The sequence below is a fragment of the Sus scrofa genome, chromosome 3, assembly GCF_054392235.1.
Source record: "Sus scrofa isolate SSC_HxYL_T2T_F1_AM1 chromosome 3, Sscrofa_HxYL_maternal_Yorkshire_Landrace_v2.0, whole genome shotgun sequence".
NCBI lineage: Eukaryota > Metazoa > Chordata > Mammalia > Artiodactyla > Suidae > Sus > Sus scrofa.
The window spans coordinates 34,814,876-34,835,596 of NC_139385.1; the positions used below are offsets into that span (position 1 = coordinate 34,814,876).

Here is a 20,721-nt window from a genome sequence, read left to right on the forward strand (position 1 = left end):
TGGAACAGAAGTGACCCCATGAAATGTGATCAACCTGCTGTGAAACTGGTGGCACTGGTTTTCTACTGTTAAAGACACCTCTTGGTTTCAGAATGTCATACTGAGCTTCAGCTCACTTTAAAATTGGTGTTTGTCTTGGAAGAAGGTTCTTTGTAATTAAAGGATTTTGAAATCCAGGGGCAAGACTTTCATTTCTCCCTATTAAGAGTTTCATTTACTTAATATATTGACTTGAATTTATAAATACTGCTTACTGTATGTTCATGTCATGTAGGGCATCAATTAACCAAGAAATAGGTTGGAGTTATTATTATTTACTTTTTAAGGCCACACCTGCGGCACATGGAAGTTCCCAGGCTAGTGGTCAAATCAGAGGTACAGCTGCCGGCCACGGCCACAGCCACAGCCACGCCAGATCTGAGCCATGTCTGCGACCTACACCACCGCTCACAGCAATGCCAGGGATTGATGGAACCCACATCCTCATGGATGCCAGTCGGATGCGTTTCTGCTGAGCCACAAGGGGAACTCCCTGGAGTGTTATTTTTTTATTAAATATTCTTTTACTAATTTATTTTCTTAAATCCTCTTTTCCAGCCTGGGGCGAGGAGGGGAAATGTGATAAATGTGTTGTCCTACATCAGTTACTCTGGGTTATGAACATTATCACATGTTCATGCGCAAACGTTAGAGATTTAACTGTTTAATTTCCTTTAAATTAGGAGATCAGAGGAGGAGAATGGAAAGAAGCTCATATCAGGGGATATTCCGGGGCCACTGCAAGGCAGGTAGGTGGCAATGAAGAGAAGCAGCTTTACTTAGGGTGCACGTTTTCTTTAAACCAGGATTTTACTGTCATTGATTTACACTTTTAGTTTGGATGAGCACAAAGCAAAAAGAGCCGTGTGAAGGGTGGCATCAGAAAACCGAAAGGCTGTTAGCTGGTTGGTGATGATACGGAACCCGCTTCTTTTCCCTTTTCTCAGAGCTTAACACATCCTCTTAACTCAAAAAGCGATACGCAAACTCTTAATTAGAACTCAACTGTCATCCTTGGTTCATCCTTGAAGCCAGTAATTTCTGTATTAACTTGATAAGAGTTATTTTATTATATAGTAAATGAAAGGAAGATATTAACTCAGGTCATTTATTAGCAGAGTGATTTATATGTTGCCATCTAAAGCAAATCTGTCAAGTGTCTGTGGTTTGCGCTAGCAGGGCAAATATCAGGGAAAAACAGTAGCTGTCCAACTAAAATTTTCACAGGATCTTAACACTCAGTCTGGAGTTAAGGTTCCAACCCATTTTGCCTCAGGCTTATTTTTTCAGTTTGTTTTATAATCAGGAAACTGTACATAGGTAAATAGTACAACTCCCTTAGGTTGTCCTTTGACCTGAATATAAATATGCACAAGCTTGCAAAAGAAAAGTATGGAGGCAGGATCCCAGGGTGCCAATCAGTGTCACATCCAGCACACCCATGTACTAATATCTTATAAGGGGCACTCCTGCTTGTAGATGGCGGGGCTGGCTTGACGTTCATTTGACAACTGAGAAAAGAACCAAATCCTATGACTGTCCTCATCCCAGCCTACTGAAGGGAATTAAAGCATTCTGCTGATCCCACAGACGCTTCCCTAGAGGAGATACTACAGGAACCTCTGTAACTTCGAGGATGAGAGGGCGTTAAAGGAGTACTCAACATGCAGAATGCTCACTGGCAGCGTTGAGTGCTTTCCATGGACGGATTGCAGCCTCCCAGTCCTAATGGTGTAGGGTTAGTGGGTTTAGCTCAAGGTCATGTGGCCTAATCTCTACGAAATGTCCAAGGACCAGAGTCCCTGGCGTGAAAAGGTCAGGACTTGAGGAGGATGAATTTGGGGACATGGCTTTGACAGTGCTTTTCTGAAAGAGAGAACTTTATTAGTCACATTCTCATTAATAGCATGGAGGTATTTTGACGTCACGTGTTTTACAGGCTGCCTTGCCATTGCTTATAGCACCATTCACATTCTCCCCATAAGTGTTTACCTCCTCCTGTCATAAGCATTTCAGAACATATCTTGGATAGAAGTCAGTCTGTTGACACTCTTAGCACATCTCCAGTTTCCCAGCTTGGGGAGGAGTTGGTACTAAATGATGATTGCATTTCATGGTTAAGTCTGTTAGGACAGACAGACATACAAGACACCTACATGGAGGGAAACTAGATTATACCAGTGGCATTGGAGTATTCTTGCCTGCTTCTGTGACCTTCCAGCATCTTAGAAGGACTATTTGGGTCCTTATTAAATAGTCTCCAGGATGCAAATGAACAGGTAGAGAAATATTGCTAACTCTGGTAAAATTTTTAAAAATCAAATTTATACTTAGGTGGAAGATTTAGTTAATCACAAGTAAGATTATATTCAGAATTCAGTTAATAATCTGAGGTCTCTTTTTAAAAAAAGAGATAATCTTTAAAAAAAAAAAAAAAAAGAGAGAGATAGGAGCCCCCATTGTGGTTCAGCGGGCTAAGAACCCAGTGTAGTGATGAGGATGTGGATTCGATCCCTAGCCTTTCTTAGTGGGTTAAGAGTCTGGCAGTGCTACAAGCTGTAGCATAGGTCAAAGCTGTGGCTCGGGTCCAGCGTGGCTGTGGCTGTGGTGTAGGCCGACAGCTGTAGCTCCAATTTGACCCCTAGCCTGGGAACTTACATATGCCGCGGTTGTGGCCCTAAAAAGATAAAAAAAGAAACCTCCCAAGGCTAGTTTAGATGAGGGGACTAGCGTGGTGAGGGATGTGTGCCGCTTCCACCTGTTGACCGGCTTTCTGTTCCGCAGTGGACAGGACATGGTGAGCATCCTCCAGCTGGTTCAGAATCTGATGCACGGTGATGAAGAGGAGGAGCCCCCCAGTACCCGGTAATGAGGACGGTTGGCAGCGTCTCTTTGAAAGTACATGTGTTCTTATAATGTGAGGAAAAAGAATGTCTACATGTGTGTGTAACTGGGTCACCATGCTGTACAGTAGAAAATTGACAGAACACTGTAAACCAGCTATAATGGGGAAAAAATCATTATATACAAAAAAAAATAATAATAATAAAGGCAAGATGTCTTACCGAAAAAGAAAAAAGTACATGTGTTGTTGATCTCGATGATGGTTGCATTCTCACATCTTGCTGCAGCAGTGTTCCACGCCTAGCTACATATGCCTTTTTTTTTTTTTTTTTTTTTTTGCCTTTTTAGGACCACACCCGGGACATATGGATGTTTCCAGGCTTGGGGTCTAATCGGAGCTACAGCTGCCAGCCTACATCACAGCCGCAGCCATGCCAGATCTGAGCCAAGTCTGCGACCTACACCACAGCTCACGGCAATGCAAGATCCTTAACCCACTGAGCGAGGCCAGGAATTGAACCTGCGTCCTCATGGATCCTAGTCAGATTCGTTTCTGATGTACCACGACGGGAACGCCCTATGCTTTTAAAACAATGTTCACTTTTTTCTCTACAGGGAGACTTTTACATATTTTAGATAGTATGTTTTGTACAAGGAAGTCATTGACTAAAATCTTGTCGTTTTTATGGTTGTGTCTTAGAGAGGGGCTGGCTCAGGGACAGAATAGTTTGGTGTGCTTCTTTCTGACCTCCTGCTTCTGAGCATGTGCTTCTGCCTCTGATTGGGGAGAAGTGCTGCGGCTGAATTCACTGGTGTCAGGCCACGTTGTCTGTGATTCATCTGTTTATTTATTCATGTCAGGTGGTTTATGTAGCTTCATTTTTCTCTTTAATTGTTTTAAATTTAATTTTTTGAAGTAATGCCTTTTCCTGGTTCAAATTTCCAAAGATACATGGTTATATACAAAGGCAGTTTTCCTTATTACCTCTGCTTCCCTACCTTGTACTTCTTCCTAGAAATAAAATGTGGCCAGTTTCTTGTGAATTCTTTAGAAATATGAAACGCGGAGTTCCCGTCGTGGCGCAGTGGTTAACGAATCCGACTAGGAACCATGAGGTTGCGGGTTCGGTCCCTGCCCTTGCTCAGTGGGTTAACGATCCGGCGTTGCCGTGAGCTGTGGTGTAGGTTGCAGACGCGGCTCGGATCCCGCGTTGCTGTGGCTCTTGCGTAGGCCGGTGGCTACAGCTCCGATTGGACCCCTAGCCTGGGAACCTCCATATGCCGCAGGAGCGGCCCAAGAAATAGCAACAACAACAACAAAAAGACAAAAGACAAAAAAAAAAAAAAAAAAAAAAAAGAAATATGAAACGCGTATCTATATACTCAAGCAGAATATCTCTGCCCCCCTCCTAAATACTGTGCACATTGTTCTGGGCCTTGCTTTTTCTCTGGAAGTCATGGAGTTCCTGGCCTATCAGGATACAAGGAGCTTTCTCCTTTAAGAGCTATTTAGTTTTACTTTGAATGGATGAGTCATGTTTAACTTAACTAGTCTCCTATTCATGTTTTAGGCTGCGGCCAGTAACTTTGTACTTGTGTCATTTCTTATAGAAAAAGTGTTTCTGGAGTTGAAAGTCCTAGAAGTGGGATTGCTGGGTTAGATGAGTTTGTGCATGTGTAAATTTGATAGACGGTGCCAAAGTTCCCTTCCCAGAGTCAGTTTACATTCCCAGCACGGTGTATGAGAGCACCTCCTTGCCCACGCCTTTACCTGCAGGGGGTGTTAGGGCCCAGACCTAAGGACCATTGCCAGTGTGTTAGGTGGGAAATGGCACTTCAGCAGAGTTATAATTTGCATTTTTCTTGTGTAGCAGATTAAGTATCTTTTTGTATGTTTTTGTATGTTTTTCTATGTTTTGTGACCCATTTATATTTCCCTTTCTTTCAACTATATCCTTTGCCCAGTATCCTGTCAATTTTTTCTTTTCCTTTATTGCATTTATTCTTTATAAGGTATATTGGTCCATCCATTTTTATTTATATATAAAACTATACCTAGTTCCCCTTGAATTTGCTGTTTTGTTTTAAACAGCTATTCAGTGAAGGGAATTAATCTTCCTTTATTGGTCCTTAAATTATTTTCTGTACATTTTACTCTCCATGGTTCTGAAAATTGGAGTTTAATTTTTTGGAAGAAATTATTCAAAAACAGTATGTTTAATAGGTATTCAGTAAAAAGGATATTTATCTCCAAGACTCAAATTAAAAAGTTGTTTTTTTTCCCCGAACTTTTAATACGTTCCTTGCATTGAATTTTCTAAATTTATCTCCTCTTCTGCCTTCTAGGGCATTAAGTGCATTTCAGCTCTGACATAAATATCTGTGGAATACTGCAAATCTGTGTTTTATTTATTTTATGCATTGACCAATTCTTTTTTTTAATGTAATGAATTTTGATTGACAGAGTCCAGGATATTGGAGAGCAAGGTCATATAGCTTTGTTGGGGCACAGTCTGGGAGCTTACATTTCAACTCTGGACAAAGAGAAGCTGAGAAAACTTACAACTAGGATACTCTCCGACACTACTTTGTGGCTATGCAGAATTTTCAGGTAATAAGGTTTTAGTTTCCGATAACGTCATTTCGGACTTGAGTGTAGCCTGTGAGAGAGCTCTTTTCTGGAGCTATGCTGCCTGGGTTCAGATGTGCCTCTTCCCTTTCCTCTTGGAAGCATTGCTTGATCTCTCCATGCCTCAGTTATCTACAAAAGTGGGTGGCAGGAATATGTATTTGATGATAGAATTTTGAAGAGTCAATGAATTAATAAATTAGTACATGTTAAGAGCTGAGAACATAGCATGTACGTACGTGTTGGATCATGTCTACAGTTACTTATTTTTAGGCTTCCTAATGGGCACATGTTGATAGAAGATATAGCAGTGAAATGGATTCAGATATTTTTAATCGAAGTATTAGCTATGCTTTAGTAGAAATGCTATCATCAGGAAGATAAGTATGTGTTATGAAATTGAAGTTTGCTTTATATTGTAGTAATACTGGCATTATTAAGGAATTCTAGCCGATTAAGGAGTCAGTAGTAGACACGGGACCATTGGTATTTTGAGTTGATGCTATTGCTTCTATGGGAAGGGAATGTTTGCCTAACACTGGAACATTTAACTTGGGAGACCTGTTTTCAGATGTTGGGAAAGCTTGGCTTGGCAAGAGTATGAGTTTGCCTAACTGTATGGCAAAGGGGGAATTTCCTTCTGTTCTAGTAAAAACCCAGTACCTGTAATTGGAATTCGCTCCTTCTCTTGGAGATTGAGAGGAATAAAAGGTCCCGAGCAGGTAATAGTGAAAGCAGAAGTTAGCCTGAGTGGTATTTTTGACAATTTTACTAATTTTGGATGTTTGGGGGCTGAAACTCTACTAAGAACCATGCCTGCATCATCCAGTGCTGGCTTTCTTGTAAAAGAAGCTAATCCATGATCTTCAGCCTTTTCATACCTAAGGGATTCCCATTCTCTACAGGTGTTCATAGTTTCTGCTCTTTTTGGAGTTGGGTGTGGAGGAAGGGTCATTGTCTGTGTTCTCTATAATTTCCAGATGCGAGGAGTTGTGGGCCATCTGAGCCGAGGGTGATTCCTCTCTCCTGTGATGGAGCCAGGTGATAGTTTCTAGGTTGAGAATGGAATTACTTCCATGGTTGTAAGATTGGGATATAAAATCAGAGTTAACCAGAGATAAGAACATACTGACATGTGGTTGTCTCTTAACAGGTATGAAAATGGCTGTGCGTATTTCCACGAAGAAGAAAGAGAAGGACTTGCAAGGATCTGCAGGCTTGCCATTCATTCTCGCTATGAAGACTTCGTAGTGGATGGGTTCAATGTGTTATATAACAAGAAACCTGTTATATACCTTAGTGCTGCTGCTAGGCCTGGCCTGGGCCAGTACCTTTGTAATCAGGTAATGTGGTTCAAGGTATATATGGTATTTTTTTTATTTAAAAATTTATTAATATTATTACTGTTGTTGTTGTTGGCTGTACCTGCAGCATGCGAAGTTCCTGGGCCAAGGGATCAACCCAGTCCACAGCAGTGACCCAAGCCACAATAGTGACAGTGCTGGATCCTTAACCTGAGGAGCCACCTGGGAACTCCACAAGGTGGCTATTTTAAAGAAAATGTTTTATTCTGTCCTGGAACTTTTTCACGTGTGTAGACCCATTTCTTTAGCTGCTTTTTTTTTTTTCAACTGAAAAGAAAGATATTTTCTGAAGTTCCTGCTGTGGCAGAGTGGGTTAATGATCCAGCATTGTCTCTGGCAGTGCTGGCTCACTCCCTGGCCCAGTCCCTGGCCCCATGTAGTGAGTTAAGGATCTGGTATTGTCCCATCTGCAGCATAGGTAGCAGTTATGCTTTGGATTCGATACCTCGCCTGGGAACTTGGATATTCTGTGGCTGTGACCAAAAAAGAAAAAAAGAAAGGTGATTTTCTTGTATGATTATTTTGTCATTAAAATATAAATGTGTGGAGCTCCTGTTGTGGCACAGCAGAAACGAATCCAACTATAATCCATGAGGTTGCGGGTTCGATCCCTGGCCTCACCCAGTGGGTTAAGGATCCAGTGTTACCATGAGCTGTGGTGTAGGTTGTGGACATGGCTCAGATTTGGCATGGCTGTGGATGTGGTGTAGACTGTAGGCTGTAGCTCCAATTAGACCTCTAGCCTGGGAACCTCCATATGCCGTGAGTGCAGCCCTAAAAAAGACAAAAGACTGTGTGTGTGTACACATACATGCATATAAATATGTATTAATGAATATATATGTATACATTTTAGTTGCCCAAAGGCAACCACAGTCAACATTTTACTTTATTTCTTTCCAGATTTTAATCAGAGTGTGTGCGTTTTTACATGGTTATATCTGGCTTCTTTCAAGTATTATTACAATAGGTGCATATCATGTTTGACCACTTCTTCAAAGTAATTTATTTATTTTTATTTTATTTATTTATTTATTTTTTTGTCTTTTGTCTTTGTTGTTGTTGTTGTTGTTATTGTTGCTATCTCTTGGGCCGCTCCCACGGCATATGGAGGTTCCCAGGCTAGGGGTTGAATCGGAGCTGTAGCCACTGGCCTACGCCAGAGCCACAGCAACGCGGGATCCGAGCCGCGTCTGCAACCTACACCACAGCTCACGGCAATGCCAGATCCTTAACCCACTGAGCAAGGGCAGGGACTGAACCCGCCACCTCATGGTTCCTAGTCGGATTCGTTAACCACTGCGCCACGACGGGAACTCCCAAAGTAATTTATTTTTAATGTCTTTGCAATATTCCTTCAAGTGAATGCATAGTATTTTAACTGTTGCCCTTTTGAGCAACTGGAATGTTTGCATTCCTTTGCTTTTTTATGACCATTTTCAGGAAATGTTCTTTGTACAGTGCATATTCGTGCATAAGGCTTTTTCTATATTTAGGGTTATATTCCCGAGATAGATTTTCAGAGCCAGTCTAGAATTATTAGATCAAAGAGTGTTACCATTTTTTTTTTTTTCTTTTTATAGCCACACCTGCAGCATATGGAAGTTCCCGGACCAGGGGTCAAATTGAAGTTGCAGCAGTTGGCCTACACCACAGCCACAGCAACACTGGATGTGAATTGCATCTGTATCTCCTCCATGGCTTGTGGCAATGCTGGATCCTTAACCCACTGAGTGAGGCCAGGGACCAAACTCCCATCTTCACAGACACTATATATAGGTTCATAACCTGCTGAGCCACTTTGTAAAGTGATTAGGGGACTGCTTAGGGGACCACCTTGAGACAAGAAATTGTTAAGCCTCTTGGCCAAGAATGTTTTAAAGTAAAACCCATACGATTGGAGAGTTTGTCTTTATTAAGATGGAGAAGTCCCAGGAAGATATATAGGGAAAACTTAGAGCTTAAGTTAATTCTGAGCCATGGTCATTGGTGGCAAGAAATTATGCCTTCTTTTTGAAGGGGTATAAAATGAGGAGTTTTATAATATCCCTGTAGAAACATGAAACAGATTAGTTATTGAGCGCCTATTGTAAGCCAAGCTCTTAAGGAACCAAGACTGTCTTGGGACAGCAATCTAGTCTTCAGCAGATGCGTGAGGTTGTTCTGTTAAATGGGAAAGGCAGGTGGCGGCATAGTCATGGTCATGGTTTTAAAAGTGTACATACTTACCTGCTTATGTCTTTTATACCTAGAAGAAAGTAGTTATGTAATACATTTCTACCTCAAAAATGTCTGGACCTTTCTAAGCTAATAACCTGTTAACAGTGGTAGACTGGTGGCTTATGGCCATTTTCACTTGCAAGTTCTATATTGTTTTTTATTAATATAGTATATAGTTGATTTACAGTCTTGTTGCATCTGTATTTTTAATTGTGTGTTTTACTTGGATTTCACATTCATAATTTAAAAGAAAAATTCTTGAAAGGGACAAAGTGTGAATAAAGTGCTCATTACATTTTTGGTCTTTAAATGCTTCCAAGACTCAGTAACTTAACTGCTCAGCATAATACTGAGCAATATGCTGCAAACGTTAAGAAAAAGAAAAAATTCCCAAAACATAAACTCCTCAAGGATTTAGAAGCTAAAAAATGAATGTAAAATTAATTCCAGTTACTCTCTCCATAACACTGACTTCATTTTTTTCAAGAAAGGTATATCTGCTAGTCTGCATTTATTGCTTTAAATGTGGGTGGACCCATAAAAAAGACATTGTACTCTGAATGCCTTTAGCTGACGTTATTTACCTCTAATGCTTGGAGGAAGGATCCTAAATTATCCCCCAGTCCTCAGGGCTTGGTTTGTTTCTCTGTTTGGAAAAGCTTTTGTTTTTGTTTTTTTGGTATATTCTAGAATACAATAAAAACATTAATCATTTAGAAAATTGAGTTGATAGTTACTCATTTAGTTGACTTATTTAGAAAATTTTGCATTGTCTGTATCCTCTGAAAAGACAACTCCTGGAAAATCACCTAATTTTTTTTGGCTTGACTTTTTAGATATACTTTATTTTATTTTTTTCTAGATACACTTTAACATCTGTTTATAATATTAAGAGTTCTTGGGAGTTCCCATTGTGGCTCAGTGGTTAACGAATCCAACTAGCAACCATGAAGTTTGGGGTTCAATCCCTGGCCTTGCTCAGTGGGTTAAGGATCCAGCATTGCCGTGAGCTATGGTGGAGGTCACAGACGCGACTCAGATCTGGTGTTGCTGTGGCTGTGGTGTAGGCCAGAAGCTATAGCTCCAATTTGACCTCTAGCCTGGGAATCTCCATATGCTGTGGCTGCGGCCCTAAAAAGACCAAAAAAAAAAAAAGTGTTCTTAAGGAGAGATTGTTTAAAAAGGATATTTGTTGAGAGTTCCCTGGTGGTCTAGTGGTTAAGGACTTGGTGCTTTTACCACTGTGAGTTCAATCCCTGGTCTGGGAACTGAGATCTCACATCAAGCTGCTGCTTGCCGTAGCCAAAAAATAAATAAGTAAATAAAAAGAATAATTGTGACTTAGAGCCACAGTATTTTAGGGACATAAGAGAATGGTGGCAGAGATCTTCCTTGTAAAATTCTGTTTCTTCTTGCAGCTTGGCTTGCCTTTCCCCTGCTTGTGTCGAGTGCCCTGTAACACTATGTTTGGATCCCAGCATCAGATGGTGAGTTCTCCTTTTGGTTTATAAAATAATCGTGTTTTGAAACCATGTCTTTCTTTCAAATGAAGTTCTATTTACTGGACTCCAGATAGTTATTAGCTTATTCACATATTGCTTATATCTTTACATCGTGTGACACACGCGTCTAGGTTTGAGTCTCCATGAAGGTTGGTTGGCATAGAGATCAGGAGTGTCTGGCTCTTAAGGAGTTAGGGCCGAACACGTAGCACACGGAGGTTCCCAGGCCAGGGGTCGAATCAGAGCTGCAGCTGCTGGCCTACACCACAGCCACAGCAACTCGGGATCCGAGCCGCATCTGTGACCTACACCACAGCTCACGGCAACGCTGGATCCTTAACCCACTGAGCAAGGCCAGGGATTGAACTTGCATCCTCATGGTTGCTAGTCAGATTCATTTCTGCTGAGTCACGACGGGAACTCCTTTAGGGAGTCTTGTAATCACTGTATCACCTGTTTTAAGTAGAATCAAGGAGTTCAGTTAAGCACCAGAAATTCTTACTCAAGTTCATCCTTTCAAATGGTTATCACTGTTGCCTGGATTTATGAATGGGCAGATTTTGACAATGAGGTCTTTATTGTAATTCTTGGGATTGGATTCAACTTCTTTTTATTTATTTATTTATTTATTTTTATTTTTATTTTTTTTCTTTTTGCCATTTCTTGGGCTGCTCCCGCGGCATATGGAGGTTCCCAGGCAAGGGGTCAAATCGGAGCTGTAGCCACCGGCCTACGCCAGAGCCACAACAGCGCGGGATCTGAGCCGTGTCTGCAACCTACACCACAGCTCACGGCAATGCCAGATCCTTAATCCACTGAGCAAGGGCAGGGATCGAACCGGCAACCTCATGGTTCCTAGTTGGATTCGTTAACCACTGCGCCACCACGGGAACTCCGTCAACTTCTTTTTAGATACACATGTGATAAATCTTTCCAAATTGAACCAGAGCAAATGGGATAGGTTTTAGGGTTCTGTATTTCCTTTTTTTGTTTGTTTGTTTGATTTTTTTAGGGCCACATCCACGGCATATGGAGGTTCCCAGACTACAGGTCTAACTGGAGCTACAGCTGCTGGCCCGCACCACAGCCACAGCAACCCAGGATCGTGCGCATCTGCAACCTACACCACAGTTCATGGCAATGCCAGATCCTTAACCTGCTGAGCAAGGCCAGGGATCAAATCCGCAAGCTCATGGTTACTGGTCGGATTCATTTCTTCTGCACCACAACGGGTACTCCTGGGTTCTGCATTTCCTTTTCAGGGTAGTTAGATTTTCAGGTTCAGATACATCAGTGAGTAGTAGTATTAGAGATAAATTTTTGGCTGTTTTTTTGGGGGGTTGAGAGAACATTTTTATTTATTTACTTATTTTGGCTGCACCCACAGCATGCAGAGATTCCTGTGCCAAGGATTGAACCGAAGCTACAGCAGTGACAACGCCAAATCCTTAACTGCTGGGCCGCCAAGGAACTCTAAGAGAGAATACTTTTTTTAAACATTAATGTTTAAAACTAGAGAAATGTTGGTTCTATATGTTGTAGTTTTTAATTTTAACTTCATTTAACTGATTTTTTCTAGTTAGTCTTCAGGGAAAACAGTTTGATTTTCACATCCATGATTAGGGAAAAAAGGAAAATTGTCAGGAAAAGAACTGATCTGATAAAATTTGAGTCATCTGCTTCTCTTGGAAGTTAGGTAATTTTTTTTTTTTTTTTGTCTTTTTAGGGCTGCACCCTCAGCATATGGAAGTTCCCAGGCCAGCAGTCTAATCGGAGTTTCAGCTGCGGGCCTACACCACAGCATAGCAACACAGGATTGGAGCCATGTCTTCGACCTACAACCACAGCTCACAGCAACGCCGGATCCTTGACCCACTGAGCAAGCCCAGGGATCAAATCCCCATCGTCCTGGATACTAGTCGGGTTGGTTACTGCTGAGCCACAACAGGAACTCCCAGGAAGTTATAATTTTTTTTATTTTATAGCTTTTATGCTGGTTGTCTCATGTTTTTACGGTTTGTCTTTTAATCCCAGGATGTTGCCTTCCTGGAGAAACTGATTAAAGATGATATAGAACGAGGAAGACTACCCCTGTTGCTTGTTGCAAATGCTGGTAGGTATCATGAACATGAATCTTCCATTTTAGACATAGAGAGACGCTAAATACTTAGCCTAAAAAATGCCAAGTCTTAAGTAACGTTCGTGTGCTGCATGTTGAAGACAGTCTGTGTTAGCTCTGTGGTGAGATATTATAGTAATGTCCACCTTTGAGACAGCAGGTCAACTACCATTTTCTTCTCCGCTTACCAATACCAGCATTGTATTTGAAGTTCTAGACACTGCAGTAAAACAAGAAAAATAATATGACCTACACATGGAAAGGAAGAAGAACCTACCTTTATTTACAGATGGCATGACTGTGTAGATAGAAAATCCTAAGGAAACCACAAAGAATAGCCGTTGGAACTAATAAGCAAATCTTTCACGGTTTCAATGAACAATTGAAAATGAATTTTAGGAGTTCCCATTGTGGCTCAGCGGTAACGAACCTGATTAGTATCCATGAGGATGCAGGTTCAGTTCCTGGCGTTTCTCAGTGGGTTAAGGATCCGGCATTGCTGTGAGCTGTGGTGTAGGTTGCAGACACAGCTTGGATCCTGAGTTGCTGTGGCTGTGGTGTAGGCTGGCAGCTACAGCTCTGATTTGACCCCTAGTTTGGGAACTTCCATGTGTTGCAGGTACAGCCCTAAAAAGACAAAAAAAAAAAAAAAAAAAAAAAAAAAAAAATTAAATACCATTCACAGTAGCATCAAACAAACAAACAAAAAAAACGAAACACTTTAAGGATAAATTTAACAAAATAATGCAGGATCTCTACACTGAATTTTTTTTTTTTTTTTTTTTTTTGCTTATTGTAAGACCTGTGGAAGTTCCCGGGCCAGGGATCAAACCTATGGGATCACAGCAGCAACCTTTGCCACAGCAGTGACAACGCCAAATCCTTAACCTGCTAGGCCATCAGGGAATGCCATAGAAGTTGATTTTGAGCCAGTCCACAAAGAACAGCTCAATGAAGCAGAATGTTATTTCTCTCATAGGGAAATAATGTGTATGGAAGCTATAGAAGGTAACATTATCATGCTGTAAGACTCAGAACGTACTTGTTGCTGTTGGTATCTTTTGCGTGTGTTTATCCAGGAACTGCAGCAGTCGGGCACACAGATAAGATCGGGCGTTTGAAAGAGCTCTGTGAGCAGTACGGCATATGGCTCCACGTGGAGGGGTGAGTGGAGGGGAGTTTAGCCCGATGGTGGGCCTGCACTGAGTGCCCACACAGAGCGGCCATCCGGGCACTCCCTTTGTGGTCATGTTTATCACTCAGGGCTCTTTGGGTTGCAGAGAGATAACAAAATTGCCCCAATTGGCTTAAGCAAGAAGAGATTATGATTGGCTCACATGACTTAAGACCGGTGTTAGGATTGGCCTTAGGCACTGTGTCAGCCAGGACTGGGACTCGGTGCTCCTCTCCCTCCTTCCCCTGTCACTTGGCTGAACTTCCTCCCTGCTGGCTCCATCTGTAGAAAGCCTGTTCTGGTGCAAAGTAGCTGCAGCAACTCCAGCCGCTCCAGGTTTGTGTCCAGAGGGTCACCAAGGCCTTGTGACTGGTCACTCCGCTGGTTTAGGTCATTCGCCCACCTCCAGAACAAAGCTCTAGTCTTATAGAGGAAATTGGGGTGGCTGCCCAGCAGGCCGTGGGCGTGTTGCTAAGAGAAGAGGGGAGAGGATGCAGGGAAGCCTGGGTGGGTTACAATTTCCCACTGCTAGCCCATCATACATGGTGAATGACTTAATTTTATTCCCCTGGGAAAGAATGGTGACTGGGAAATAATACCTATCAGAGATTTAAAAGGAGACACCCATTATGCTAAATAAGTAGAAGATATCCCCTGAAACATATTTTGATTAAAATGTATTTTCAAGTTTTCCAGAAATTTGTATATCCCATACTTTGCGTTGCTCTTGTAAAAAGTATCAGCACAGCTGAAAGACATGTAAATGTCAGCTTGGAACAGCACAGCCTTTTTTTTTTTTTTTTTTTTTTGAAAGTACATACTTAGTAAATATGCAGCAGTAAATAATTCGTTCTTAGGTCTGTGTTTTCCCTTCCAGTGTGAATCTGGCAACGTTGGCTCTAGGTTATGTCTCCTCGTCAGTGCTGGTATGCTGTTGCTTTATTTAATGTTATGTTTTTAAGAAGGAATTTTAAATCACTTCATCCCTGATGGCTTTTCATGATTTTTACGAATGGGAACGGATATTGGGTTTCGTGTATCCTGATGGTCTGATGGGGAGTTGTTCTCTCTTTGGTAGGCTGCAACCAAATGCGATAGCATGACATTGACCCCAGGCCCGTGGCTGGGTTTGCCAGCTGTTCCTGCCGTTACCCTTTATAAGCATGACGATCCTGCCCTGGTAAGCTTGCCCTCACTGGGAGGCAGGGAGCATGGCTAGTCATCATCGGGTCTGGGAGCAAAGTACAGAGAAAGGAAAAGGCAAAAATCTTCTTCGTGCTATTTCTATGACTTTTATTTTTTTCCCCCGAAAGTAATGTTCTTTTTAACAGAAGTGAAACTATGCCATATATGGTTTTTTCTATTTATTCTCCCCAAACTTGCCCATGTGAATGAAGAACTTTTTATCACTGTATAATATTCCATCACTTCAGTACCACAATTTAGTCATCTCCATGTCTGAACTTTCCAGCTCTTTTCACATTTTTGTTACTCAAATAATAAGCCTCATTCATTGTTTGACATTATTTCCTTAGACTGGGTTCCCAGAAGTGGAATGAATGATTCAGAGTATTCTCAGTCTCTGGATCCACGTTGTCTAAAAGGTTGTAACGTGATGCCAGTTTTAAAAGCATAGTGGTGGTTTTGATAGAGGATCAGTGAGCGACAGTCACATGCAAAATAAGCTTCCAGTGACTCTGCTTCAACAGTTAATGCCTTGCTCAGGTGATAATGGCCAGGTACTTGAGGATGCCCAGAACAGCCTTGGAAGGGCTGCCTCACAAGTGGCTAAGAGCCCCAGCTCTGGGATGCACCCATCTGGATCATCATCCTGGCCTTTACCACATCTTAGCCGTGACAAAGCAGGGGCTCTGAGCTAAGTTGCCTGGAATACTTACCTCTTGGAGCTATTGGATGATCAAATGAATATTGCAAGCCAAGGGCCTGGCATAGCATCTGACACAGACTAAATGCATAGTACAGGTAACTAATTAGTTCTGCTGTGTGATTTCATTGGCTTTGATTAATAAACCTATATTGGCTTTTTCAGACTTTAGTTGCCGGTCTTACATCAAATAAACCAGCAGACAAACTCCGGGCCCTGCCACTCTGGTTGTCTTTACAGTACTTGGGACTTGATGGGATTGTGGAGAGAATTAAGCATGCCTGTCAGCTGGTAAGTAGAAACCCAAAGTTTAAATGAGTCACAAACACTCCAAGGAGGAAATAAGAGACAGAAAAATACTTCCCTGATTTGCCCTCCACCCAATACTGTTGTCTGGATTTCCCGTCTTGTAAGCAAGCAGACCTCCTGCTGTGCATGTGTAGGTTTCTGGGACTGTCCCAGCATTTTAGATGAGATGAAATCAGATTAAAAAAGAATGCCAGTGTCAGCATGAGATCAGACGTCACAGGGTGGCAGCCGGGGAGTGGAAAAGGATGCGCAAGAGGGGGTAGACATTCCATTTGACTCACTGACTTGAGGGTAAAGGCTGTAGAGACAGTTCTAATTCTATATTTAAGGTGTTCTAATTTGTACTCCAAATTTGTAAAAAATAATATAACTATGCTGTAGTTTAGAAAGCAAAAAAATGTGTTTGTGCAGTTTGAGAGCTGCGTTCCACTTAAGTCTAAAGCGTGATGTCACCTCTCCGTACCTCTGATTTCTCACCTATTAAGGGTGATGACGTAATGGAAGATTGTTGTGAGGACTGAATCAGTCAGTACCTGGAAAGCTCATCATAGCGCCCAGTTACACAGGAAGGTATGCAGAGAGGTTTAAGAATAACTCTTTAAGTATTTTCTTGGAGTTAGTACTTTCTTGTGTCATCTAAATATTTAAGAAAAATTAGTATTTTTGTTTTACTGCAGCAGGAATCTTTGGTTCATTCATAATGTTAGGATAGTTCATTCCAATATTGGTTTCTTTTTCTTTTCTGGCTGTGCCCATGGCATGCAGAAGTCCCTGGGCCAGGGACTGAACCCAAGCCACAGCAGTGACAACATCGAATCCTTCGCTGCTAGGTCACCAGGGAACTCCATTCTAACGTTCGTTTCTAATGAAATAGAAACATTCTAAATGAACTTGTTTCATTTCTGCATCACACAATATTAAGATTTATGTTCATTATGTTTATGGAAGCACCGCATTTTTAAAAACATTGGCTCCCATTTTGAGGTTTGGTTCTTCAGAGAGAGAGAAGCCTTCATTGCCGTGGTAACTTAGTCAATTTGGGGAAGGTTTGGGCCCTCCAGGGAGGGTTTTTCAATTCCCTTTGGCTGTGGAGTGCAGGAAAATAATGATGACATTAACCACCAAGCCCTTGAGGTCCCCGCTGCTCTGGCATCTCCCTGCCAGCAAATACTGTAGCGGATCTCAAACACCCCTGGGGACCCCACTGGAACCGTGTGGGGGTTGAGCAGCCGTGGGCGCCTGCATACATTCCTGCCTCGTCATCCACAGCAGGCCCTCTGTTCCCCGAGAGCGGAGATCAGCGTCCTCCCTCACTTTTGCAAAAAATTTCTTTTTTCTTTTTTTTTTTTTTTACTAATTTATTTATTTACTTTTTTTTTTTTTTTTGTCTTTTTAGGGCCGCAGCCACGGCATATGGAGGTTCCCAGGCGAGGGGTCGAATCGGAGCTACAGCTGCTGGCCTACACCACAGCCACAGCAACGCCAGATCCAAGCCGCGTCTGTGACCTACCCCACAGCTCATGGCAACACCGGATCCTTAACCTACTGAGCAAGGCCAGGGATCGAACCCGCAACCTCATGGTTCCTAGTTGGATTCGTTTCCGCTGTGCCAAGACGGGAACTTCCTCCCTCACATCTTCTTCCTCCTCCTCATCTTCGTCTTCATGGGAAGCAGTTCTTGAGTGTTTACTCAGTGCAAGCGCTGTGGAGTCTCACTGGACCTCTGCCACTGGTCCAGAATGTGAAGTCCAGTGATAACATGTTAAGCAGGTGTCTTCCGGTGTCCAGCCCTCAGTAAATACCTGTTGAGTTAATGAAGTGTATGTCATTTCATCGCCACCTTCATGTTGAGACACGTGGGATTGAGGAGGACGCTGGTCATCCCTCCCTGACACCGCCGTGTTCTAGCATCTATCAGCTCGGGCAAGATAGCATCAGATACTAAGACCCCCACTTTAGAGTTGAGGGAATGGAAGCCCGAGGAGGGTGGAAAGCTTGTCCTGCGTCATAGCTAGTTCATGGCTGATTAAGTACCTTACCCACGGGTGGCAAGTGGCAGAGTGGGGTCATCAACCCTGATGTGGTTACTGGAGACCCTCTGCTCCTGACCAGCTCTGAACAGTGCTGTGCACTCTCATTTACCCTCGATCTTCCTTCCACTGTCAGGTCCTGTGCCTTGTAAACATTGCACTCAGTGGTTTTTGGTCTTTTTTTTTTTTTTTGAGGTATTATTGTTATATAACATACTCATTTCAGGTGTACATCATAATGATTCGGTATGTGTATACATTGTGAAATGATCACCAAAATAAGTCCAGTTAACACCTCTCACCATATATAGTTACAAAAAATTTCTTATGGTGAAGACCCTTAAGATTTTTTTTAGCAACTTTCAGTATGCAGTGTGTTAAAAGTTACGACAGTACTATTGACTGTATTCCTAATGCTGTGTATTGACTATATTCCCTATGGCTTATTTTTATAACTGTAAGTTGGTATTTTTTGATCCCCTTTCATCCACCCACCCCCAATCCCCAACCACCAGTCTTCTCTGTAGCTATGAGCTTTGTTTTGTTATATTTATTTATTTATTAATGTTATTTATTTTTATTTTTGTTTTTTAGGGCCACACCCGCAGCATATGGAAGTTCCCAGGCTAGGGGTTGAATTGGAGCTGTAGCTGCCAGCCATAGCCACAGCCACAGCAACGCCCGAGCCACAGCAACACTAGCTTGTGGCAACGCTGGACCCTTAACCCACTGAGCAAGACTAGGGATCAAACCCACATCCTCATGGATATTAGTCAGGTTCTTAACCCGCTAAGGCACAACAGGAACCCCTGTTTTGTTTTGTTTTAGATTTCACATATAAGTGACATCATCATATGGTATTTGTCTTTCTCTGTTTGAATTATTTCACTTAGCAAAATACCCCGTGTTACAAATGACAAGACTTCATTCTTTCTGTGGCGAATTATTTTCCATTGTGTGTATGTATATATGTGTGTGTGTGTAATCATGTCTTCTTTATCCGTTCATCTACCAATGATACTTATGGTACTTTCCATATCTTGGCTCTTGTACATATGCTGCAATGAACATAGCTTTTCAAATTAGTATTTTCATATTCTTCAGTTCTTATAACCCATGTGACATTTCTGGATCATATGGTTGTTCTATTTTTAATTTTGTGAGGAAGCTCTGTGTGTTTTCCACAGTAGCTGCACCAGTTTACATCCCCACCAACAGTGCACAAGGGTTCCTTTTCTCCACAATCTTGTGAACACATGTCATTTCTCGTCCTTTCGAGGGCAGCCGTTCTAACAGGTGCGAGGTGATACTGTGGTTTGGTTCGCATTTCCCCAATGATTAGTGATGTTGAGCATCTTTACATGTGCCTATTGTCCCTCTGAATGTCTTTGGAAAAATGTCTCTTCAGATCTTCTGCCATTTTAAAATTGGATTGTTTGGGATTTTTGCTAGTGAGTTCTTTATATATTTTGATATTAACTCCTTATCAAATAAATGATTTGTAAATATTTTCCCTCATTCCATAGGTTGCTTTTTCATTTTATTGATGATTTCCTTTGCTGCGCAGAAGCTTTTTATTTTTTGGCTGCCCTCACAGTATGTTGAAGTTCCCAGGCCAAGATCAAACCTGTGTCACAGTAGTGAGCCAAGACGCTGCAGTGACAGTGCGGGATCCTTAACCTATTGCACCACAAGAAAACATCTACAGAAGCTTTTTAGTCTGATGTAGTCTGTTTAATTTTGCTTTTGTTGTCTTGCACTCAGTTTTTGAATGAATGAATGAATGGCCTGTATTGCTAATAGGAAAATGCACATAAGTCTCATTAGAGAAAACATTTTCTGGGAGTTCCCATTGTGGTGCAGCGGAATTGAATCCAACTAGGAACCATGAGGTTGTGGGTTCGATCCCTGCCCTCACTCATTGGGTTAAGTATCTGGCATTGCCGTGAACTGCGGTGTAGGTTGCAGACATGGCTTGGATCCTGTGTTGCTCTGGCTGTGGCGTAGGCCTGCAGCTGTAGTTCTAATTCAACCCCTAGCTTGGGAACCTCCATATGCCTTGGGTACAGCCCTAAAAAAGAAGAAAAAAAAAAATTTTCTGGAAGCACTAAATGTAACTTATAACTGAAAGAATGGGGAATATTTGCAGATGTTGAAATGTAAAACTTGGCAGCTGGAACTTAGAAATCAGCAAATCACAGATGGCTTTATCAGCCCGTGATCCTTGTTGCAGACCTACAAAGAATAGGATTGTCTTAATATGAAATTACATAAGCTGGGTGTTTTTGTTTTTGTTTTTTGCCATTTGCAGAGTCAACGATTGCAAGAAAGTTTGAAGAAAGTGGATCACATCAAAATTTTGGTATGGTATACAGTTTGATCTGTTTTTTGAAATAAATGATTTTTAACCTCAACAGCTTAGAATATGATGGGTGTCCCTGGAATTGTGGCGGCTCTAGGAAAACCATGTTCTTTGGGAGCGAGTCATGCATGTATTGATGACCTACTTCTACAGTTAGCAGAAAGCCTAGAAATTTGCCCCATATACTGTTTGAACTCTGCAGTGTTTTTCATATAATCCATTTGCAGTTTTTAGTCTGTTAAAA

At 41.8% G+C, this 20,721-nt stretch overlaps 1 protein-coding gene across 6 annotated transcripts in view; it reads left to right on the forward strand.

Annotated features, from left to right (window-relative positions):
* Window positions 1–20,721, forward strand: part of PDXDC1 (pyridoxal dependent decarboxylase domain containing 1) — a 67,667-nt gene that overhangs the window by 15,566 nt on the left and 31,380 nt on the right. For all 6 annotated transcript variants that reach the window (XR_014840733.1, XR_014840731.1, XR_014840732.1 and 3 more), the window contains exons 3-13: window positions 723–788; window positions 2,824–2,904; window positions 5,348–5,494; window positions 6,666–6,855; window positions 10,515–10,583; window positions 12,633–12,711; window positions 13,797–13,881; window positions 14,769–14,817; window positions 14,970–15,071; window positions 15,942–16,067; window positions 20,427–20,477. Coding sequence is in view for 3 of the 6 variants with exons in the window: in XM_085017513.1 (XP_084873639.1) it covers window positions 723–788; window positions 2,824–2,904; window positions 5,348–5,494; window positions 6,666–6,855; window positions 10,515–10,583; window positions 12,633–12,711; window positions 13,797–13,881; window positions 14,769–14,817; window positions 14,970–15,071; window positions 15,942–16,067; window positions 20,427–20,477 (1,045 nt within the window). In the remaining 3 variants the exon portion in view is untranslated. The remainder of the gene's footprint in view (window positions 1–722; window positions 789–2,823; window positions 2,905–5,347; window positions 5,495–6,665; window positions 6,856–10,514; window positions 10,584–12,632; window positions 12,712–13,796; window positions 13,882–14,768; window positions 14,818–14,969; window positions 15,072–15,941; window positions 16,068–20,426; window positions 20,478–20,721) is intronic.